The sequence below is a fragment of the Centroberyx gerrardi genome, chromosome 9 (genome assembly GCF_048128805.1).
Source record: "Centroberyx gerrardi isolate f3 chromosome 9, fCenGer3.hap1.cur.20231027, whole genome shotgun sequence".
In the NCBI taxonomy this organism is placed as follows: Eukaryota; Metazoa; Chordata; class Actinopteri; order Beryciformes; family Berycidae; genus Centroberyx; species Centroberyx gerrardi.
The window spans coordinates 11,849,061-11,874,416 of NC_136005.1; the positions used below are offsets into that span (position 1 = coordinate 11,849,061).

The 25,356-nt window shown below is 43.3% G+C and overlaps 1 protein-coding gene across 9 annotated transcripts in view; it reads left to right on the forward strand.

The window, feature by feature from the left end:
* The first annotated feature begins 2,610 nt into the window (after window positions 1–2,610).
* LOC139933344 (myosin IXB) overlaps window positions 2,611–25,356 on the forward strand; it is a 62,659-nt gene continuing 39,913 nt past the window's right edge. For 8 of the 9 annotated variants that reach the window (XR_013505078.1, XM_078285471.1, XM_078285473.1 and 5 more), the window contains exons 1-4: window positions 2,611–3,035; window positions 23,191–23,405; window positions 23,599–23,818; window positions 24,428–24,937. Coding sequence is in view for 8 of the 9 variants with exons in the window: in XM_078285471.1 (XP_078141597.1) it covers window positions 23,254–23,405; window positions 23,599–23,818; window positions 24,428–24,937 (882 nt within the window). In the remaining variant the exon portion in view is untranslated. The remainder of the gene's footprint in view (window positions 3,036–23,190; window positions 23,406–23,598; window positions 23,819–24,427; window positions 24,938–25,356) is intronic. The other variant, XM_078285472.1, reaches the window with a different exon arrangement.

Consider the following 25,356-nt stretch of genomic DNA (forward strand, 5'->3'; position numbering starts at 1 on the left):
ATAATAATAACTAATAATAATAGTAGTTTGTTTTTCATGTTGGAGATTGGACGAACACTGAAGCTACAAAATATCAGGGAGATCTTCCTGGTATTGAGCTGCAGCCTCTTTTGCACAATCCACACCTCCGTTGTCTCGAAGCTTAAAAATCCTTCTGTAACTTGTCTGCTTCTTTTTTTTAAAAAAAAAAAAGAAAAGAAAAGAAGAAAGCAAGTTGATGTGCTTCATTTTCACTGCAATGATCACTGAAAGACAGACATTTAGAAAGACATGTGAGTCTTCACTGACCGGGTAAACTCTGCTAAAATAAAACACACATTTTTGGGACTCTTGGAAGAAAGAGACCCCTAATAAAAACTCAAACTCAAACTATACTATGAGTCACCCCATTGTATAGTATGAACTAAGTCAAATATAGGCAACTGCTTTGTGAATCAAACACATCTCCATTGGTGCACAACAGAAATCAAAACATCAACCCCTAACTGTGTAGTAAAATGCACCTATCATGAGAAGTGGACATACAATAAACCACATTTTAAGGCTTAATAATAATAGAATGAATAGACAGACAGACAAAAATGTAAGACGCCAAGAAAAAATGGACCAAAAGGAAAAGTTGGTCAATGTGAATACAGCCCCGTAAGCATTTTGACTGCGTGCCGACCTGCCTGGCAGTGAGCAGTCAACACCTGGTGGACAGAAAACAACACTGAATCTTTCTGGGGAGGCGACATGCAGCATCGCTGTCTGACCACTGGAAGCTGCTCTAAACTCACTGAAATGCCACAGAGTGTTTTTTTAATCGTCTCAGGATTGTAATTTTGTTTGATACAGGCTAGATGGTAGAATAAACTTGGTTTGCAACTTTACAATTGAAGAGTTTCAATCCAAACTGAGATTTTCCACCACTTGAAAGCAATCACACCTCCTCTGACAAAATGACAGCTGGTGTTAAAGTTAAGTCTGTTGTGGGTAACTATTAAAGTTAGAAGTCATCTTCAGACCTTTACTTACAAAACATGTTATGTTTTTGAGGATAGAATCATCTGTGATTTTGAAATATTGACTGATGACATTTAGGATGATATAGTGTTTTGGAATGAAACCCTTCAATTCTTTGTGAGACATATTCTGCCGTACAAAACTAAAGAGTAGCAACTCCATAAGAGCAAGTCAGAGAGACGGGATCTCTATCTCCATCTCCGTCTTCACTGTATTCATCTCCTGTCCTGACAAAAGCATTCTTGATACAGAACTGGACTAATGTAACAGGTCTAATGTTTGTTAAAATTAAAACTAAACTTCAGAGTCATGATGTTTAATCTTTGAGAAACACAATACATAGTTGCTACTGTTTACCTTTGTAGGGCAGTCTAATGAGAATAATAGAGAGTGAATGCACAATGTTTGTGATTTCCATCTCAGCATTTTGGGCTCTTGGTTTTGTGTTCGAACCAGTAGGTTTGATGTTGTAGGAATCTTTATTTAAAATATATATATATATATATATATTTGTTTTGCATTACCACAGTTCTAGTCTGTTGCACACTGAGAGAGGTCTTAGTGCTGAAACAGTTGTGCTTTGCTTCTTTGGCGTTTTATATTAAGCCTCTTATTATATTAAAATCAACTAAAGTCTTTTATGTTTGGGGTCAAATTGACCCTAGCAATTTCAACCTATAAAATATGATTGTAGTTTGAAATGCTACCCAAGTTTAGGTCACAGCTGTTTCATGTCTCTCTACTGACCATCTTCATAGCACTTGAAATAAAACATGAATCCCCCGCATCCCCTTACACATCAAGTATTCAACTATAGAAAAATATGCAAATCCACATAAGGTCTCATTGTTTTACCTAAAATGAACAAAGAATATATGGGTTTTTTTTGTGTTTGAACTTTTAAGTACTTTTTGTGATTACTATTTAGAAAGAAACACAGTATTTATTATGAAGGATAGTAACATGTATTATATTTGGGGTCAATTTGACCCCAGGTAAACCAATAATTGCTGTGAAAATTGTAAATTGTTGTGAAAATTTAAAAGTTGAAACAAGGAAAAGTATGGTGGTATTATTGGGGGGAATGAGAAATAGAGAAATGTGGAAACGAGGTAAGCCAGAAAGTGTTTTTTTAAATTTTTTTTTATTTGATTATTAAAATTTATATCTGCAGCTGCATTACTTGAGCTAATACCTGCAGGCAGCCGAGGACGTCCCAAGCGGCCAAAACCACGGGTGAATTTTCAAGCCAATAAGGAAGTGCAGGCGGCAATTCCTCTAACGTCCGCTAGGGGCGGAGGCGGAGCTCCAAAATGACTCAAAAAACCGGCCCAACTCCATGCAAGTCAATGGAACCACAACCCAACTTCTTACTCAAAATACAAATGTGGGACGTACAGATGAAACCTTAAAAGCCTTCCTCCATCAAGCTCAGTCAGATCTGCATTGTACCGCCGCTGTTCTCCAGCAGGGGGCGCTGTGCTCCAACAAACGCCCCGCAGCAACAGGGCGCCTTCATTGTATAGAATCAGGCTTGCGGCTTTTTCCTCAACTTTTTTTTTTTCACCGCTCAGGCTGCTGCTGCTATTATTTAGGCAAAGAGAAAGGAAGTAGCGACAGGCTAGCTGGTTAGCTGGTCTAAAGCCATCCAGTTTGCTTGGAAATGATGCACTTTTGAAGCTCTTTCACCTCGGCGAGTACTGTTTTTTATTTAGTATACACATAGAGATGACAAGTAGGTAGGTACAGATTTTTTTAGAGAGTCGTCTGTGGGTTTTTTTTTTACAGCCCGGGTTCAGGCTCATTCAGAGCTGAGCTTTGTCCGAGAGGCTCCGTCGTTGTTAGCCTGTTTGTTACCAAGTGGGATTGCCTGAGTCTTGATTTTTTTTTTTTTTTGGTTTTAATCAAAGGGCAAAAACACAAGCAAGACACCGAAAAGCTGCGACTTGATTTTTTTTGTGTCTCAGCTGAATCGCGGGGGAATGCAGTGAAGGATTACACCGAGACAATGAGACAGACAACCGAGCAAGGTAAAAAAAATATATCTATATCTTCCTTGTGTGTGTTTGTTGCCTTTTTGTATGAGCGTGTTCTTTAAGAAAGCAGTTTCACTAATTTGTCAAAATTATGTTGTTGTCAAAGGAGAATTTCTCTTTGCGCTACAGTCTTGCTTTTATCTCAATATCAGGCTGAATTGACAGTAACGTTATAGGAAGTTGTAGTGAAGTAGTTGCTGAATATTATCGTACTGCTTTAACCATATTATATTGATAGTAGATATCAAAGCATACGCGGGACTGTGGCTTTCATACGCCTGTCTGGTTAGTGGTACATACTTGCATCCACTGTGTGAGTTGAGAAATGTAGGCTAACTTGTTGCAGTGCCGTGTCCCCGCCGGGCCTGCTGCACGGTGTGACTGACTGACTTAACATGTCAGTGGGCTGTCTGTTGTTTTGCTGGAGTGAACAACGCACGGCTCACCTGGAATTCAGAAAAGCCGCACAATGTTGGGTTTGATGCAGACCATTCAGTCCCTGCCAGGAAAAAGCAGTCAGACGAGTTGGTGTGGAGCCACTACGGCATCTCACACTCTCAAATGTATCCTACTGTTATTATGTTCACTCCTATTCGGGTAAAATTGACAGTTGCACACCTAGTATGAGTGCCAATGATAGGTTTAGGTGAAACAAGCAATAGATCTACCTGCTAGGACTTTATTGGGTCAATTTGAGGTGGTGTTGGTTTACACTTGAAATTGGAAACAGCCCTTCTCTCCCATTTTACTCACTCCATTAATTTAAAGAGCATTTGAACGCAACCATACAACAACAACTCCAGTAGTTAGAGTTAGGCAGTTGGTGTAGGCTTTGGCTTATGCAAATGGCCCAAATCTACAGTAGGCCTCCTCCAGCTGCCTCTTCCACACAGCAGCACACCGGCCAAACCTTACCAAAATCTTCCACATACACTAAAGAGAGTGGGACTGCCGGGGCATGCTCAAGCTACATGACTAATGTCTGGGTGGTGGAAAAAGCTAATCATATAGTAAAACAGCAAATAGGAACAGTAAAATTAGGCGTATGTGCGTTTCACTTCAAAGTTCCTCTCCCTCTCTGTTTTCCTCTTTCCACTTCTTTGATTTTCTTTGGCCTCAATACTGTTTGTGCTATTCCAGTGGCATCAGAGCGGTGCCTAATGTGGCAAGTCATTTCCTCTTGATGAAATAATGTATTTACACTTCCTTCTGTCACACAGGCCGCTCCATGGCTCTGTCAGCCACATGTTGTTGTGACCCAGGCTTAGTAGAGGAATGGCTTGCATTTCGGTGCCAGACTAATGTGGAAATTGATGACTAGCACCTGCTTTAGACAAAAGGGTTTATATCACATTTCTCTCATTCTTACTTTTTTGAATATAGGATATCCTAGGCTGTTCTTTGCAGACAATGGAAAAGTAGCTGACCCTTATAACTACTGTAGTAATTGAAATTGTGAGACAGGAAGCATATTTAATAAATAGAGACTTTGCTTTGTCTTATTAGCTTACTGTGAGACTTGGAATGTTAATTAGAGTTAGAATAATATGAAAGATGGGGGTTGTGATCGTATTGAATACGCTGCTGCTGCTTCTTGATTCACAGCAGAGCGCAGCCAGACAGCCCTACACTCAGTCAATCCACAGAAAGCCTGTCTGCCATCTTTAAAAGAAAAGGACCATATGGTCTTTGGCTGATGGTTTGTACTCTGCAGCCCCACTGCAGACTGGCAGACAGAGCTGACAGTGGTTGAGGGTAGGGGGGGAGGATAGGGGAGATTTGGGAGGGGGGTTGCTCCATTTTTAGGAGCTCAGCCTTGAGTTGTAATTGGCCTACACATCCTGGCGGATGCAATTGCGTGAAACTGCGGGTGAAAAGATAATTGCCTCAATCATAGCTGTGCCAGTATTTCTCAGAGAGATCTCAAGGGACGGGAGATTCTAGGTTGGCCTCAGAATACGCTCTCCCGTTCAGCTCAGTGCCTTTCTTTTCTCAACCAATAGGCTGACATATTGAGAACCTTAGCAATAGTGTAGTTATTAGAAATTAATTAGCCCACCAATTGCACATTTAGGTCAGTCCTATTAGAACTAGGCTTAATGTGATTTTAGAGGTGTAGTTTGTTGGTTAAAGGCAATGTCCAGCTCACTGTAGTATGCAAGTCTATAGCTGTTATTGGATAATCAACCTAAACCATATTAGAGGAACTGCCTTTGTTCCCTAATATGATGATTATAAAACAAGCTGCTGTCTGCCTTGACACCACAGCCAGAGCCAGCTAGCTAGCTTATCTAAACCTAATTTCAAATGTGTTTTAATGGCAACCGCATGGTTGGCAAAGAATAAGTTAAGGTGATGATCAAATTACATTGTCCTATTTTTACATTGTCATGTGTGAAATTTCTTGGTCTTAAGTGTCTTGCGGTTAGCTTAAGCTACATCTGAGCACTGTATTTTTAGATGATGACTAAAGAGGTGTGGGGGCTGTTTTTGCTTTGCAGATACAAGCAGCAACTTTGTGGAGGTTGAAGTGTGTCTGTCAACATCTCTGGCCTGCCTATATCATATCTTATGTGCTTGCAGGGTCGCATGTGTTGGGAGTTTCTAAAATAACTTGGAAACTCTGTCTGGTTTCTGACAACAACTGTTTGTGAAAGCAGGTCAAAGTGGTGGCTACACAGTATAATGAAAGTCAACTTTGACACACTGGATTTTTTTCTGGCTCCGACTACACATTAAAATTGTTTTAGCTTACTGTTTTGAACACAAAAAAACTGAGTAAAAAATTGAAGTCTTAGTGTTTCTTTTCTGCCTAATATGACAAGGTCTAGTTCAAAACCTGAACTTGTAGAGGTTGTGGTTGGTGTTGGGTGTGAAGATTGAGTTGCAGAGTGCAATGTAACCATGTTTTAACCATATGTGAACTCCTTATTAGACTGTTCTTAGGCTGCTGTGTTGGTTTGCTGTATTTTGTTTTAGTATCTGAGTAATTTAGGCCGTTGAGTTTGACAGAACAAGGACAGCTGAGCAGGTTGAGCTATGGTGTATGGTGCATGCAGCACAGTGAGTCCTAATTAGTCCCCTAGCAGCATGCGTTGTCTCTATGTACAGCTGCTGTACTGGGTTTAGGACTATATAGGCTACCTGTGGAATGACGCAGACACCTGCGGTCCCATGGCCCTGGAAAACGCAGCCTCAGCACATAGAGTAGACTAGCTATCTCAACTATCTGGAGGCAAACTGCTGATACACTCATCACTGGACCAATGGCATTAGTACAATTGGAGATAACAGAGTTTTTTTGTTCATGGACAAGAAGAGAAATGGGGGCCACTGCAGTTAGAATGACGACTGAGTACTAGGTGATTTTGTATTTTTTGACAAGGTACACTGGGTTCAAAACTATACTATCCTGTAGCAGTTGAGAAATAAGGCGTAACAAAGAGACGAATGAAGTTTACTACTACATGATGAGGTATGGCGCAGGGCTCCTTGCTGAGGGCTTGGCAAGAAAGTCACAGACATGTAGAGGCCTGTGTTTCTTTCTACCAATCTGCCCATCAGGAGGATGCCTTTACCTCGCTCTTACTGACACTGCTGCTCAGGAACACTGGGATGGGCTGGGTTAGGTGTCATGCTTCCTTTTGTTAACCTCTGGCTTGGTTCAGGCGTTGTTATTATAATTTCCGGAGAATAGAATCCAAACTTGCATATTCACTCAACCATTGAAAGAGCATCATCTCCTTATCTCCTCATCATTGACCTTGACAGCTGATTTGAATAGCCGAGTTGAGGATGATCCCCATCGGTGCTGTATCGCCTGCTGTATACTCAGCTAAGCAAGGTGTGTAGGTGCATGAGCACAGAGGAAGGGATGAATGGAAACAAGGTGAGTGAGGAGAAATGGGACACAGTTCCAGGACCACCAAAACGCATGTTGTGTGTGTGTGTGTGTGTGTGTGTACAGACGTTTGCATGCCTGTAGCGTGCCATAATCCAGTGTGTAAGTCCAGTAGTGTGACAGGAATGCTCCGGGGCGTGCCTCTCTGCGGCGAGAGACGGGGAGAAAAATAGCTTTGCATTCTGCAGAGAGCTGTTGACCAAGCTTTACAGTGTGGATTTACAATGACGTGCGTTGGGTAGAGATGTACGGACTGAAGATGGAGAGAGCAAGCAAAAGAAAGGGGGTGAGTGACTGAGTGAGTGAGTGAGAGAGCAAGGGAGTATGTTTGAGTTGTGCAAGCAGACAGAGAGAGGCAAAAAGGGGGAGTTTGAAAATCATCAAGTCCACAAACCCCCTGGCAACTCGGCTCTTTCAATGTGGCAAGCTGAATTTATGGGCTTTATAAATAGGCCCAGCTGTAATGATAGGGTATAAGTGAGGAAAAGGCAGACTGGCTGTTTAGGGATGGCCTACATACAGTGCATTTGTTTGTTGTGCCTTAGTCTTCATTCAGCCATCATTCCAGAGTCCAAACATATCAGGTCAGGATGATTGCGATCAAAGCCTGATTGTGGTGATTATGATTACACCAAATCTAGGTGTTTAGATTCTGATTTTAGGCTCAGTTATAAGCTAAGCAAAGATTCAACCACAATATACAACTCAAGAATTTTCCACAGTGAAGTGCAAAGTGGCCTGTCAGCGTCATGGAAGACCAATTTAAACCACTTTCAGACGGCTTAAATATTGTGATTTTGAATGGAATTTAGGCTAAAAATCTACAGATTAGTGCTTAATTCTTCACAAATAAGGAACGACATGTCCCATCTCAGTTCCAGTTGTGGTGGGTAACCTTCAGTTGTGTACAGTAAGAGTGCTTATAGTGCTTTCCCTAACACATACCTCTCATCACATTCAAATGTATGAATTGTAAAGGGAGGGATACTAGCAGTTCCAACAATAACCCAGTTTTACCAGCTGCACCACACTCAGCTGGTTTTCAGTAAGCCCCTACTTGTGTCCTTGCTGAGCCCAGTGGCAGGTGACCCAGTGCTGGATTTGAATTTTTAGACTCTTTGGCTGTTCTGTTAAGCTCTAATTATGGCAAGTCCAACACATTGTATAGGAACCTTGCTTTTTTTTTTCTCTCTCTCACTCCCTCTCTACCCCCCCTCGCTACAGCTTGGGTCCTTGAGTGGCCACCATCAGGAAGAGGACTGTGTGTGTGTGTGTGTGTGGACACAGATTGACTGGTTGATTGCTGTGGTGAGTGCTATAACCTCCCCCTCCATCCTCTCTGCGGTCAGCGATCCTGTCCCTTGGCTCTGGATTATGGGCAGAGAGAGGGCACACCCCGAGGCTCGCCTGGCTTTGTTTGCTATTACTGTGCATCATTGCCCGTCTCTGTGGGCGAAACCTGTCAAGGTCTTCCGCTTAGGCAGCGCTAATGAGGGCCAGACACATATAATGAGGTGATGGTTTATATATTATTTACGCTAATTGTTTGTATCATATTGACATCCCCATCATTTCTTTTCCACGGATATTGGATTGGATTGACTGTAGAAGTTTGTCATTCAAATGGAAAGAAATTATCCATGGGAGACTCTTTTTTTTTTTTCTTTAAAGGCTACATTTGGCCTGATTGCCATGTTTTGTAATGTGAAACCCTGTGCTTCACAACAAAGCAGATCTGAAAGCCCTGACTCACCTCACCCCTCCTCCTCCCTGTCTTATCTTTCACTAGCCAAAGCCATGGAGGCACAGAACCGGCATGTGTGACTGACTGCATATTCCTGAATGGCTTTCATGGTTGTTTTAGTGCTGAGGTGTACACAGAGCTGTACAATAGTTTGTTTTTAACAGAGATGAATATTAGCCTAGATACCGCAGTGTGCTTCTTCTTCCAGCTGGCTGTCCGCAGTATTAAACTTTTTATAGCCTTTATGGACATACATTGGGTTTACAAAATATTAGGAACACCTGTGCTTTCCATGACACGACCATGTGAATCTAGGTGAAGGCTGTCCCTTATTGATTTCACCTATTAGATACTCTACATCTCTCACACATATAGGGGACGATGCAGGTGCAGAAGAGGAGAGAGATTTAAAAATTAATTTTAAGTCCTGAAGAAATTGAGACCCAGATTCTGCAAGGATTCTGGGGTGCAGGTGTTCCTAATATTTTGCACACTCAGTATAGATGTCCCTAACTGTTCCAGGCACTTGTGTAGGGGGCTAACTCTAAAAGGATTGGATATATCCATTAGCTTTACCTTCCCTAAGAGGCTTGGTGGGTTTTGCCCAGTCTTCATTGCCCCAATCCAATTGTCCAACTTTACAGACATAAGTATATTGGGACAAATGGGATTGGACTTGTTTGTCTTGTTTGTGTGGACAAATCTGAGGAACTAGTGTTCAGCTTCATTCCTCTCTCCCTCCCTGTGTTGCCCAATGGCACTTGGGAGAGATTTGAAAGGAGACGGGGGGGGGGAAATGGATAAACTCAGCCAGGCGAGGCAGCAGGGGTGACAAACCGTTCCCGTTGTTCATGCCAGGCTAGAGGCTAGCCACTGTATTACAGCAGTACAACAGAAACTGGGAGAGACGACACAGTGTTGGAGCAGCGGATACAGGATCCACACAGTATATTTCAACACTATTCTTCCTCGTAAAAAATGAAACTAGCTGGGCTGATATCTTCTGAGAGATGGAGGTAGAAGCCAGGCCCCCCTTGCATAGACAATCTTATTAAAATAACCTGAAAATTTAAACCGATTTACTCTGGCTTACTCTGAGGCTTTTTACTAGTACCGGTCCTGGTTTTCTTTGGCAAAGGAAACACTGCATATTGTATATGAACTCTATTTTTCTGGTGTATTGTTATTTGGATGTCTGTCAGCCTTTTACATAGATTTCTCAGCCTGAATGTGGCAGTGAAGGACATGTCACACAGGGACAAACTGCACTGCAGTATGAGTGGACTTTGTGTTCGGTGTTTGGCTTGATCTCTGTTTGTGTCCCAGTCTGCAGACTGCAGCTGAGTCCGACCAAGGGATGCCTGAAGGGCTATGGAGAGTGACGAGAGAGAAGGAGAGGAAGAATGAAAGAAAAAGCAAGGCAGAATATCTAGACAAGAGGGGCATAGAGGGAAAGATATAAAGAGGAGGGGGGTACAGATGGAAAGAGAGAGACGAGCTGAGGGTAGAAGGAGAGAGAGAGGGAGCAGAAACAGTAGACCTTGGCTATGTGTTCTCGATTGGCTGGGCTCAGCTCTGTTCTGTTTGTTTTTGCTCTATTTTTACCCTCTAGTCTGACTCTGGTCACTGCTGAATGACTCCATATGTAAGTTACATTTCATCTGAGGGAAATTATTCAGATGTGTCTGGCCTAGGTGGGAGAGAGCGGTAGTAAGAGACTTTCTGTGATTCATACAGAAGAAAAGAAAATTGTAGCGCCTTGTGCCTTTGGAAAGATAACTTAGTGGTATTGTCTCCATACTGTACTCATTTTTCATTGTTCATATCTGCTGAAATGATTAGTCGATCAATTGATTGTCGTTCGACAGAAAATACATTTTGATAATTGATTAATTGTTTAACTCATTTATCAAGTAAATATACCAAATGATTTGCATGCTTTTCTCCATTTCATATCATTGTAAAATTAATACTTTGGGGTTTTTTGGCAGCTGGTCAGACTAAGAAAGCAATTGGTAATTGGGATAGTAATCTACAGATCAATCGATAATGAACATAATCGTTAATTGCAGCCCTATTCATATACATGTCACAACATACTCTGCATCAGTTTTGTTCTTTCGGTTTTATCAAACCCATTTGGATTTTGGTTGGATTTAGAAAAGGCAATCCTAGGCCTAGATATCTGAGGTTGGAACAGCGCTATCCTTTCTAAGATGCTTACCATCCACACCTCAGTGTGTGAATCTGCCGGGCCACCCAAACAGCATCAGGACACACCCCAGGGAAGATGTTTTCAGTAGATTACAGTAGATGCAGTAGATATAATCTATAGTATTTTAGTAGGTCTGAGATTATGCTATTTCCCGCTCATTATTCCAAACAGACAAGCTCCTTATAGCGAGGCCTCCTGCTGCCATTTGTCCCATGTCTGTGTGTAGAAAATTTAAGACTAGTAATGTTACTAACATTAGGGATCTCCTGTTGTACCAATGGGTAGAGCATGGCATTGACACTGACCTGGTTATAGGTTTCATTCCTGCTTGAGCCACCCATACTAAAACATGGTAGACTTCATCATAGCAGGAAGAGCTGAGGGTTTGGTCTGTATTAGCCAGGTTAAATCTCGGTTAAATTCTTTCCTGCTATATATGTTGTCAAAGGGATCAGTCTGATGTGGTGAGATCAAGAGGTTGGCCTGTCTCAAACTTTGTCTGATACTGTAGCTGTAGGGAACAAAGAAAAGTGTGTGTGTATATGTGTGTGTGTGTGGCAAGTGTGAGAGTAGGGGGGGGGGGGGCTTAAGAAATACTAAGTATGAACTTGGTGCAGTGCAGTGCAGTGCAGTGACTATTCTGGTGCCACAATGGAGTCATGTGTTTGGGGAGTGTTTTTAGAGCAGAGTGGCCCACATGAGTGAGCGTGTACAATATCCCCTCTGTCTGCCTTTTTCCCTTCACTTCCTCTTCTCCTCTTCCTGATTCCTGCCTGCAGCTGCCCCACATCTTCAGACGACGTGCGTATGTTTGTGTGTGTGCATGCTCTCGCCCACGCTCAATAGGAAGGAAGTGTTTCCTTAACTTGAGACCGACCTGCTCAGCCGCTGTCTGCCTTACAACACACGCACCTAATTCAGATAAACAAGCTGTCCAGTTATTGGTATTGATTTGCCTGAAGAGGGGCCTTGATGCTAGGCTGGAGCAAAAGTTTTCCTTTGAGCCAATAGCCTTTGTCTGTAATACCAGGGAAAAGCAAAAGTGCCTCGCATCCAGTTGCCTAAATGTCCTATATGTAGGACCGGATTTGTCCACCCCTGGTCTAAACAAATCAGGTCTATTAGTCCAACATGATAAGGCCCCCCCCCCATCCAGCGAGTGATCCTTGACTGAGATGACGGGTCCGGAAAACTCCGGAATCCCCTGTCATCACCAACCAGCATGGAATCCCAAAATAGCCAATCAGACGAAGCAGAGCCTTCTGGATTCCATTAAGGGAAACATGCTATGGCCTCGCTGGTCTGGTGTATTTCATGTGGACGCCGCTGCTTTGAATCTAGAGTTTCAGCTCATCATACTGATTGAAGACATACATTTCTCTCCACCATCATGGTAACTATGCATCAACTATCCTAGCATGAACCATGGGAAAAGACAGTCAAGGCCGGGATATTGGGCAGGACTTTGCATGTGGATTTGCATGCTAAGCCTTGCGTTGGTCTGTCGCAGGACTCTGCAACTGCTTTGGAGTGGTTTGATGAAATACAAAGCAGTTGTAAGATTTAGTGTTTCAATCAGAGTGTTGTTGGCCTGTCGACTCTACTCTCCTCAGCGGGGTTTGCCCTCAAGTCTGATGAAGTCGAACGGTTGACTGGGTGACAGAAAAGTAAAGGAGCACAACATATAAATCAAAGGTACCAGGACGTGGGCTTTTAATGGTAAACAGAGTTCCCTCAAGACTTTTTGCTCTTCTCTTCTACTCTACTCAGTCTAACCTGGCATCTGGACTGAGTTAAAGCAGCAGTGCCAAATGTGAGATGGTGGGGAGCACAAGGGGGGCGAACAGTGGGGGGTCGAAGGGGGAGGCGCAGTGGAGGAGCAGCATGGCCTTCCAGAGTTGCGTGAGGGGGGGAGACTGTGTGAAAGACAGTGGTATGACAGGAGGAGAAGGGGGGGTGGAGTGGGGGTGGGGGACATGGTGGTAGAAGACAGCGGTATGGCCCAGGGAGAAGGGTGGCGAGACACGGGGGGGTGGTGCAAGGCTGTACCGAGGCCCGCAGGATTACTGACCCGCTGTGAGAAGTACATAAAGAAGGAGTTTATTGAGCTGCGGCTAAAATTGGTGTTGAATTCCCCCAAGCAACAGCAGAGAGAGCTTACATACGAAGGCCTAGGAGCGTCATAACCGGGCCATGATTTAAACCAGTTGTTTTAAACGAGGCTATACATGCTCTAATGTATTTGCTGCTAACCCCAACTCTCTCTATGCCCCCCCCCCCCTCTCTCCACGCCTGACCTGAAAAGATCTGTGCATAAACATGAGGTCATACCTACCTCCGAGGGATGTCAAATGAACAGCAGCTGGCCGGCGTCAGTTTGTCAATACGTGACTCAGACGCATGATATTTGGAGTGACAGATCAATGCAGTGCGCCCAGATGACCTTATCGTGATTGATTATCATTATTATGATGGGCTACGCTAATCTGTTGTGACAGACATGCAGGCTGGCTTGATTTAGTTATGGTTGAGACATTTGGGTAAAGCAAGCAGTCCCTGTCTCTGTATGTTAAATGCCATTGTTCCTCACTTGTATAGAGAAGCTTTATGGTCTATAATAATGTCTTCTTCTGCTCTTCAAGTTCCTCTTCTATCAGTTTACTTGTGGCAGGGAAGGGGATTTTGACCATGGGCTTGAGCTACATAATGAATGAATGGGGCAATATCAACAAGTCAAATAGTGGATCCCTGCGGCTCCTCTCTCCTTTATCCTCTTCTTTAGACAGAGGCAGCAGATGCTCCTCAGCTCTGGTTTTATTGTTCATAGCTGGCCAGCCTGGGAGCTGACTTAAAGACAGGGGGGAGGAGGCGAGCTTTTAGAGTGGCCTTTTTCTTTTTTTCCCTCCACTTTCTCTCCACAGTTCTGTCTCTATCTCTGGCTTTCTCACTGGCCCAGTTGGTGTCTGCTGGATGAGTTAATTCCCTGATTGAGGTATTGGTCCCTGTTAAACAAAAGGCAGTGTCTCTGTATGGGCCACATGGCTCCAGTGGGAGGGCTCTGATCCATTCACAGCCATTTTGGGTGCATCTGCACTCCTTAAAGAGCCTCAGCCCCGAGGCTGATTTACCACCACTCAGCAGCAACAGGGGCTCTCTCTCTTTCACACAAGTGCTATGCACATTTGTGCATCCCAAAGAGCACACATGCACACACAGTGGATCTGTATTTCCCTTCCCTCTGTACCTCATTGTGCCCGGAGGACAATGCAGCCTGCCTTGGCAAAGGGCCAGGCCCTCTCATCTCCATTAGGTCAGGCAGGGAGTTGTAGTGGTGATGGATACCTCAGCAGCCCCCAGCTCCACTTCCCCAGAGGAGGGGAGAGGAGCTTGGTCTACAGCAGAGGGTCTTCAGCAGTGGAGGGAGCTTCGGTGGACCATGAGATTTGAATGAGAAAAAAGTGCGAAACAAAATTTAACATCATGAAAATCCAACTTGATGCAGTTTTAATCAGCAATCAGCCATGTCCAGAGACAGTCGAGTGGTTAAATCTGCCACCTCTGGAGCCACCCACGTGTCCCTGCTGGCGCTTTCTCTCCTGTGTCTCCCTCTCTGTCTTCCAGCTGTCTGAAGAAAGAAAAACACTGAAGGTTAATGGACTGCCCACTCTCCTTTAAACACAGATCAGCAATCAACCTTTTCCCTTCAAGTTAATGCATTTTCCTCCAGTCCAGCAGCTCATAGTTTTTCCTGACTGTGTTGTGTGAGTGTGTGGAACTTTACCAAGCAGTCATTCGTCTACTGTGGTGTGGGTTGAAACTGTGATTCCCTGAAGTTTGCCTTGCTACTAGAAAGAGTGAGCATCACTGGTCTGTACAATAAGATCTAACTTGCTCATCTTCAGTGAGTCAGATGCAGTAACCTCTCTGATCTAATTTTTAACATCAGTCATGATGGGGAGTGGCTTCCATGCACTCAGGGCCAAACCAAGCCAGGACTTATTCCTTGTTCTCCAGAATTAAAACGGATGGGATTCCCCTGATGTTGTAATATACATAGCTGTTCCGGGGAATATTTTTCAAATTTTGAATGGTAATGGTATAGGCTATATCACAGTATAGTAATTTTTCTGGTAATTCAATTGAAAAATGTGAAAATGCCTATTTTTGGCTGAAAGTATAAACAGTCCAGTTAATTGAACATGCAAATATAAGACATAAAGGTATTCTGTTGCACTTAAAACCTTTTTTTATTTGGAACATTCATGTAAACTTTGTGATAAAATAGAAACAAAAGATAAGAGTATTAAATATATATATAAATTGCAAAACAAATAAAATAACTTTTAGCAAGTTCTTCTTCATCTTGATTATATTTGGTTTCCTCCTGTCGGGTTTTACAGGACTCACGTCACTCTCCTCCTCCATGTCTCCTCTCTTAGACGTCAACAAATGCGCATGGTGTGGTTCACGTAAAGCCACCCTGCCCCCGTGTTTTCAGAGGTTTTGCAACTACTAACATTGATTGGTGGCATATAGGGGGCGAAGCGCCCCAGTTCCAACTAACCTGCGGTAGCAACGATATTGCTAAATCTCTTCCGGTAAACAGATTTCTACTGATATACCGATCTATCAGAAGCCAAGGGAGTGAGTGCTGTTTGGTTTATGAAGCCCTTATTCCTCCTGACTGACTTTTTTTTTTTCAGTATTATTATGTATTGTGCGTTAGACTATGACTGGGTAACTCATGTCATTTATTTTACTCATAATGCTGGCATTGTAATGTCAAAGCTATAGCGATGATAGGAGCTGCTTGTAGCCCTGACACGTGGGATCATCAGGCATCCTCTTGTGTCGCTGAAGTGGAATGCTGGGAGTCAGACAGTATATCATTGGTCCAGACATCTGCTGACATCATAACCCGCTTCCTGTGGGGTTGACCTCTGCGTGTCTGTGTGTGACAGAGAGTGTGAGATGTACAAAGAAGGAGAGAGGGAGGGAGTGAGAAAGAGCGCTAACATTATAGTGAGAAATATAGAGATAGAGAGGATTGTAGTTGGAGTTCGTTGGCCTCTGTGTGTCATTGGCCCATTCACTTCCGGCCAGACCAGCTAGTCACCCAGCGGTGTCTCAGCACTGACTGGTCGCTCTGTTTATTTATGTGTGTGTGAGTGTGTGTACATGCCTGTCTTAGGAGGTCCATTAGGATGACAATTAACTGTCCATAGCACTGACTAAGAGCCTAACACTCAAGGCTTTCACACTGCTCCAAGTGAGGCCATAAACAACACACATTTCTTTTTTCTGTCTCAACAGTATGGCACTCCAGACTTGCCATTCCTCGTCCTCCCATTTCTCAGGGTGGAGCTTATTGCTATTCATTTGAAGTGGGTGAGGAGGAGTGAGTAGGAGTTGGGAGGAAGGAGAGAGTGAGTAAGACCCAGTTGGCTTATTTCAACTCTGCCAATGTGTGTCAAACCAGCCAACTGTTCACATGGCCACACCTCCCTCTCTTCACTGCCAACTTCAGCTTCAGTTATAATGAAGTTACTTCTTGCCACGTTTAAAATAGTGCGTCTTTTATGCAACTAATTTTTCCCAGACTCTCTCTTTCCATCACACAAGTCCAGTTTGGCAATGGGGTATTTAGTCTTACCCGTTCTTTCTCTGTGAGTGCGGACAGTGTGGGAGAAGACGCACTTTTGTATGTGCACACCATTGCTCTTGCAATATTGTGCTTTTCAGAATTATGCCATATTAAATGGGCCATAACTTACAGTGTTAACAGCATGGCTCAGTGAAATGTTGGCCCACAGTACACTGTCTCTAATAGTTCCCCTGAGGCAGAGGATTGGAAATCAGTGCAGCAGCCCAGACATGGACATGTGTGGTCTCAGAGAGAATTAACTTTAAGAAGAGCTCAATCTGGAGACTTCATGAGAAAAAGACAATGGACTGTATTTCTCATCAGTGTTTTTACTAGGGATGGGACGATATGCTTATCTCACGATATGGTTCGACATGCGATATGTGGTTCACGATTCGATACAACCACAAAGCGATGTAGCCTAATAAATAAAAGTTCAATGACAACAAAGTATGACTGTGCAGAATTATGTTTATTTCTGAGCCACAAATCTTTGTATCAATCAGATTGGCAGATTGTAAACAACAATTTAAAAATGTCATTACAAAGTACAATTAATGTAATTTCGATGGAGAGCTTGTGAAATTGTGATGGGCAATCCATCTCATTTGCGATTACTACAGCCGAATAAAATGTAGCTAACCTTGCAATTCATTTTTCTGCCCCACTATACGTATTGTCACATTTTTGTGTTGCGATATATTGAATTTCGATATATATCGTCGCATCCCTAGTTTTTACTGGTTGTTATGTAAATTTGGTGTACTGTTAGTTAAATCCTATTGTATTGATAAATCAGTTGGAATGCATTTCTGGCTATAGGTTGACCTTAAACTATTTTAGTAATGACTGTACAGTGAGATTAACTTGTTACAAGCCCATCCTCCTTGACTAGATAATGAGGGGTTAGGTGGGGTGGGGTTAGGAGGTCCAAGGGGTATGAGTGGTACCTCCTTGAAAAATAACTGGTTTAAGGAGCTTGTTAGTTGTTAATGCCTCCTCCTGCCCGCAGTAAGCAGCTAAAGAGCCCCTCTCTGCCCTCAGCTGTAGTCCTGTTCTCTAGTATCTGCCCTCAACCCCCAGTAAGCAGCTCAAGTGCCAGGCTAAGCCTCCGCAGAGCAGACGACCCCGGTCTTATCTGTGGAATGCTGGGCATCCTCATGGAGGATCTCCTCTGCAGGGAGGAAGCCGCACTATCTGTTAGGCTTCGTCTCCCTTTGATGGTCTCCTGGGACCCCTCTCTCTCTCCTGTCTCTCTTTCAAATGTTTACTTTTCTCTCTCTCTCTCTCTGGCTCTGTCCCTCTCTCTGGCGCTGTCTCTCTCTCTCTCTCTCTCTCTCTCTCTCTCTCTGGCTCTGTCTCTCTCTGGCACTCTCTCTCTCTCGTCTCTCGCTTTCAAATGTTTACTTTTCTCTCTCTCTCTGGCTCTGTCTCTCTCTCTTTCTCTTTGTCCAGTCTTCTCTCTGTCACCCCTTTCTTCTTTCCTCTTTCTCTCTCTTTCTCACTACACACATGCACAGACACACACTGAGATTCTTTCTCTCTCTCACACACACATACACGCATAACTTTATGTTTGTTCTGTTGAAGCTGGTTTAGAGGGCATCAGCGGCTCAGGAGTTAAAGTGACAGATTTAAACCAGACGGAGCTCATGATGAAGGATAATGATGATGGTGTCTTTTGTGGTCTACTGCAGTTTTGCATGCCTTGGCATTTTACAGGCTTGCATGTTTTTGGGGCTGTGGTCAGCTAGCCTGGCAAAGGCACAAGCTCATGACTCTTAAGTCGCTCTATTTCCCTTCTTTTATTCTGAAATGTGACCTAAATGATTCCAGAGTTAGCCTAGTTTGGATGGCTTGCCTCTGTTGTTACTTTTTTTGTATTTGCTAGGTTCATGCAGGTTCATAGTCTGTGTCCTTTTCCGCTTGCTAAAGAACTGCTTTCCATCAATGCTTTTCATGAATGTGTGCAAACAAAAATTATCAAAGGTTGAACAGCTACAAAAAGCTGTTGACGAGGGGAGAAACAAAAACAAAGCTTATGTGAAAGCTGCGTAGAGAATCCAAAAAGATGATGTAGATGCACTCAACCCATCCAGGCACTTGCAGGATCTAGCTAGCTGGCCTGTGCTATTAGCATGCTTACCATGCATCTTTTGCCTACTAGCATGTTAAAGTTATCAGTATCACTTTATAATCTGTTGACCATGGACACAGAAAAATATGTAAAATCTGACAATGATAAGATCATGACAAGCTAACAAAAATACAAAATGGATGGATGGATTTGGATAACCAGTAATTTAAAAATATGTGGTTTGGATTGGCATCTTTGAGCTGTGGGGAGATGCCTATGCCTTATAATGGTAAGTAGTAAAGCACAGATACAAACTCTAGGATAGGATCATATGTCTGATTATTCTTTTTGCTGCAAAAGCTCCCAAAATAAAACAGTGGTGGAAGAGACAACAAATATTAAATTAGATATTAGCCTAATTAGCTACTTGGTGTGTATTAATTCTTGATAACTGCACAGCACAGTGCACACATGAGTGAGTCTAAACAGAGTTGAGAATTATTTATATCAGTCATTGGTGTTGGTGAAAATAAAGCTTATATGTAGGAATGGAGAAGTTGTCTTAATGCATAGAGAAATATAACAATAACTTCTATGAGAGCCAAGCGTTTTCCCTTGGCCTGCTTATTTTTGGTATATCTCAAAACTATAACATTTCTTATTTTTCAGGTTGAGAAAATAAACCATCTCTGCTTGAATGACAACCATGATAAACTATAGACCCCATTGCTTACAGGACTCGACCTCCAGATCAGGTTACTAAAGCAGTGCAGTCTGCCTGCCATACAGTGATTTAGACCAGGTTCCTGTTTCCCCAAGGGGCGCTTACAGTTTACAGAGCATGCATTACTGATGCAAAGTCAAGCTACGTGATCCATCATAAGCCTGAACTTTACCCAGCTGCTGTCTGTGTGGTTCACACTGTACTATAGATCATTGTTCTGCATCAATATTGGTTACAGACGTTACCTGGATCTTATTCCTTTGGCTCTGGTCCATTTGGATGCTACACTGAATCAATCCTGAAATACCTCAGGGCTTTTTCAAAGAGTTGCATTTTTCTTTGGCTTAACGGAGCCAGAAAAGATGGTAATGGCTTCATAATGTCGACCAGGCTCTCTGTCACCTAGTGGCGGTCTAAGCTGCCATCCTGCCGGTCTGGCACAGTGACCACTGCACTGTCTGCCGCTGTCAGCTAACTAGTGAATGGGGGGAAACTGGGAGACTGGGAGACTGGGAGAGAGAGATCTGTTTACATCTGGTGAAATTAACTTGCAGCCAGCGAGCTTAAGTATGAAGACTGAGAGTGGTATAAGACAGGCCTCGAGGGCTACTTACAGTGCAGCATTAGGCCAAATGACTGTCTAATGATGCTAACTGCTGTACAGTACTCTGTGGTTTGTAAAACTGCCACTCTCACATTATGTGATATCTGCCCCGTGGAACTTCCTACACTATTCTATCAAATAACAAGATGGCTCCAACTGTTCTCTTTCTTCAAGCTGTGTTCAGGTTATAATTTTTCTCTTGTCCAAGGGAAGAGTTATAGATCTGTAGACTCGAGTTACTACTGTATTCGTCGTTATTTTAGGTCTATTTCTTTGAGAAAAGAATTTGGGACTCCATAGCACGACTACGTGACGCCACAGGAAGTCCCCTTTGCTGTGAACTGGCGTTGAACTCTTACTGAACTTTTACCGCACTGTATTTTGCTGAATAATGGCTGTCAAAAGCTATTCTCTTTTATTAAAACTAGGCCATGTGCAATAAAACCTTGGTAATGGTGATACAGTAGCGATTGTCCATGCCTTGAAGCAGGGAGGGGCAGTCATATGCCATGGAGGGCAGAGAGTATGCAGGTTTTCATTTCAACCAATGACTACACCAAGTGATTTCACTGATTCACCTTCAACCAGAGAGGAGGAACTATCGGTAAAATCACTGATTGGTTGGAATGAAAACTTACATACTCTCAGTCATCCATGGCATGATTGCCCTTCCCTGCCTTGAAGCAATGTTACTGTCTGGAAAGGGTACTCAAAGAATTAATAGTAGTCTTTGTTTACTCCAATGAAGTTTTTATGGTGCAGACGTCAATCATGTGATTCATCACTAGGAGGTTTGTCCTGCTCCCTTGGTTATTTTGTGGTTCGGTTCATAAAAGAGCCTGGTACATGTTTGAGGCAGTTAGCTTCACCTCGGTCAGGAAATCAGTGATATCCTTAGTGAGGCCTGAACAAGCCTCTCCTTTGTTTTCAGTTAATGGGCTTTTTAGGGCTCTGTGATGTGGGATCTCGGTGTTGGGACCTTGCCAGGGAGAGAATATTGAGTTATCCTTGGATGGAGAGATGAGTGGTGGTGGTGGTGAAGGGTTGGGCTGGTAAACTCTTCATCTTGTTGGGGTTAGTTCTAAGTCATACATCACTGTGTGTGTCTGTGTCTGAGTGTTCGTGTCTGAGAGTGAGTGTGCATTCATTACGCCATTTGCGGTCTTAGTCTAAGTGTTGTCATTGAGCGGAAGGGCTCATAATTGCTCTGCTGCAGCTACAGCTGCAAGTTACAGTGGCAAAGCTATTGCAGATGACATGTGACAACCATGCACTGCAGTGTTATTAAATATGAGTCATCATTATGACCAACACCAAGGGTGAACGCACATATCATGCATGTCTGACATGCCTAAGATATCTATACCAAGGCTTATGTGCTTTCCAGGGAAATGGGAATAGGTCTCTTTAATTTGTTTAAATGCAGGTGCACTGTAATCTAGTTTTACCTACAGCCATGACTTAAGTGTATTTTTAGATGTGAGGAAAACCAGAGAAACTGGTTTCATTCACTTCAATTAGCCCTGGGGTTTCCCTTCAGTCACATATTATGGAATCACCCTACAAAAGCAGTGAAAGGATTTTGCTTTAGTATAAATTACTCAGTGTATGAGGTGGACTATTCAGAAATGTGTTATACTGTATGTAACATTGTGTACGCCTACCATTTTCAATATATTGCGTTTGACATTTTGAATTTTAGTCAATTTTCTTCACCAGGTACACCAGCATTGCGAGGAAAAGGTTTCTGTATTGGCATTAACTGAGAAAACACTTTTTGTTCATTGTTAGCATTCCCGACTGGGGAAAGAACATGAGTGCCGCTAGCTGCAAGGTAACAAGCTAGCATGCAAGGAGAAATATTAATTTATTTCAATCAGGAATGCTAATAATGCTGTTTTAGGGTAGCTGGAGTTTCAAATCTTGAAACTTTTCCACATGCTGTGACAAGTGGTTTGCGAAGGAAAAATAAACAAAACATTTTAATGTCAAGGTATCCCTTTAAACATTTTGTGGGTAAGACCAGGCCCAACTGCAGACTGAGGATTTAGGCCCTGTCTCAGATATCTCTTGTCATTATCCTCCTTGTTTTGTTGCGGATGGTGCTATGTTGATGTTGTTTCCATGGTGATGTTGTCCGTGTCGGCCTTTCTGTGGATTGGTCACCACAGGGAAGAGCACCTCTTGCATCACAACTATTAAAGTGACCTAGAGCTTACTAATGGTTTGTAACCTTACGACACCACTGAGTCCCACAGTAATCTCCTCAACTCACGTCTTCATGTAGCCTTTGCAGCCATTTGATTGTTGATAAAGAAATTATAGATCACAGATCAACAGGCTTATTTTGTATAATCAACTGCTCTATTCTGTAATGAAAGTAGGCCTGTAGCCAGACTTCCCTTGATGCATGAAGCTTTCCAGGAAAAGATTGACTGATTGGGACCAACCTGAGTCCCTCTACAGAATCTAATCATGGGCTTTACAGCTGTTTACTGTTAACAGTCATGTGATTATAACCTAGCATGGTACATTAATCTATTCAGTGTAGCGATTAGCTTTAATGGGCTAGCCGATATATGACATGAGGTGCTGTTGATATAATTTTGCAGCCTGATATTTCTAGGACATTTCATTGGGGTAAGGAAAGGGTTTATTTTTTGCTAGGAGTACATTGCTCAATTTAGCTTGTAGTTTTAACATATTTTTCTGATAAACCACTGATTACAAACCTGTTGCCTATTTATCCGGCCTGTGTCTTATGAAGCTTGTTGCATTTGCTTCCCCGGGCCTCTTTCTAGGCTAATCCAAGACACACCTCTAGCAGATTTCACATGTATTCAGAGTGGGAAATTCTTAGTGCCAAATACCAGAGATGAGCTTTCCCTGTGGTTTGTTAGACTTTGTTTGAAAATGAACAATTTTGTTTGCATTTTGAAATGCAGGCTCAGAGCAGGAGTGACGCATTGTTTAGGCTTTTAGAAAGCTGTAGTGCTCTATATTGGAAACATTTCACTACCCAGCGTATCTTACTGTGTTTCTAATTGCATCAAACCAATGCTGAGGATGAGTGAATGTGAGGGTCAGTGTTCTCTCTTTCATGCTGAATGTCTAGACTGTAAACTCACTTGTGCCTCCCTTTATCATGATCCAATGTCAATATGCAATCCTATCAATCAGTTATCAATTTATGAATGTGAACATTATTGTCACTTACCAATCAATACATGTCATTTCCAGGTGCTACGTGGTGAGAGCGAGGCGGTGGATACGGCATGCTGAGGCCACTCCCCCTGGCTCAGAATGAGTGTCAGAGATGGCGCTGCCACCATGGCAACGAACGCAGGTGGAGGAGGAGGGGGAGGAGGTGCAGCTAACCTCCAAGATGGCCGCTCCTACCTGCTCCAGATCTACCCGCGGCTGGCTGCCGAAGCTTCTGCCTGCTGCAGCCTCAGGTTAGTGTGCCACAATATTATGATTGTTGACCCTTCTCTGGACAATGTAAAATTACCATAGACTATTTATGTTTAGTTCTTCGTTTTGAACCCTCGCTATCAATATGTTTTCTCTATTATCTAGGAGAATAGGAACTAGTGTAATGTTGAATTGATCGTATTTAGTATTTAATACGTTTTATTCACCCATCAGAGTGCAAAAGGATGCAACAGCAGCCTCGGTGATCTCGGACGCAGCCTTGGCTCTGGGGCTGGACCCCGGCCGCCTGTACGTGCTGGCAGAGGTGAAGGAATGTGGCGGGGAGGAGTGGGTCCTGGAGGCCGGGGACCTGCCGGTACAGAGGGTGCTGCTGTGGCCCCGCAAAGCCCAGGAGCAACACCCACAGAGCCTCGGCTTTTACTTCTTACTACAGGTAGAGTTGACTGTTGGCTCCGGTACTGTGACTGTTCACAGTACAGCTTTCCTTGGCATCACTTCAGCTAAATTCGGCTTTGTCCATCAGCCCTAAGTCTCTGAAAAAATGTGGAACAGACAGCAAAAGCAGCTTTGAAGTTTATTCATCCATACTGCATACATTTGCCATGGTTACAAATTAGAATTTGTAATTTTGAAAATCTACTTCAAATGATTCAAAACTGAACCTAAAAACAAAAATTTTGTTCAGTAATGTGAAAAGGTTGTGTAAAGGTTTCCACATGCCTTGGAAATCCTTGAAAGTTTAAGGATTTGAGAAATGTAAAATATGGGATTTGTGTTGATACAGCAGTAGTTTTGAAATTAATAATTTTACCATGATTTGTTGACTTAACAGGCTCATTAGTAAAAGAACACAAGGCCTCTATGATGTCTAATTTTGACCAATGTCATGTCTTACCCCAAAACATGCCAATTTTCAGTTCTTGATTTTCACCAAACAAGGCCTTGAGAGTCATTGAAAAGTCCTTGAATATTATTTCCAAGTGAGTGTGGGAACCCTGTGTAAGGATCTTTGAAAACTGTATGCTGCTTTTCCCTGCTCCAGGAGAGGAACCATGATGGCTCCATCCATTACGTTCACCTCCCGGCCCTGTCCAAGGAACAGCAGGCCCAGAGGCTTGCCGCCAGGGGCTTCCTGCCTCCTCCGCAGGACGACTTCGCAGACCTCTGCAACCTCCCCGTCCTCAATGAGGACGGCATCTTAGACAACCTGCGCACGCGCTTCTACAAGAAGAAGATCTACACCTATGCAGGCAGCATCCTCATCGCCATCAACCCCTTCAAGTTCCTGCCCATCTACAACCCTAAATACGTCAAGATGTACGAGAACCACCAGCTGGGCAAACTGGAGCCTCATATCTTTGCCATTGCCGATGTGGCTTACTACGCCATGCTCAGGAAGAGGGTCAACCAGTGCATCGTCATCTCTGGGGAGAGCGGCTCAGGGAAGACCCAGAGCACCAACTTCCTGATCCACTGTCTGACCGCACTCAGCCAGAAGGGCTACGCCAGTGGGGTGGAGAGGACCATACTGGGGGCCGGACCGGTCCTGGAGGTAAGGATGGGAAATTACCACCAGACAAATGCTGGTGATTTTACCTGTGATTTCTGTGTCTACTCCACCAGCCACTGTGGCCGGTAACAAACCGTCATCTGGAGGTTGTATTGTACTCCTAAAATCTAGATCGTTGGTAAAATAGTGAGAGTAATTGAAAGGTTAGTGACCTGCCCTTGTTGGAAGAGGAGTTGTGGGTGGGGAGGGTGCAAGAATTTGTTTGGCAGATGGGAAAAGGCACCATAGAAGAAAAGCAAGTGCCTGTTTTGTACAATAAAGAAAGAATAAAAGACAGAGATTGTGTGTGCATGCAGCAGCCAGCAGGTGAAAAGTTTAGGGTCCCATCAACTCTCAGCTGCTTGCCATCCCAGTTTACCTCATCAGTCACATGGGAAACCTCTCGTATCACAGATGATCTG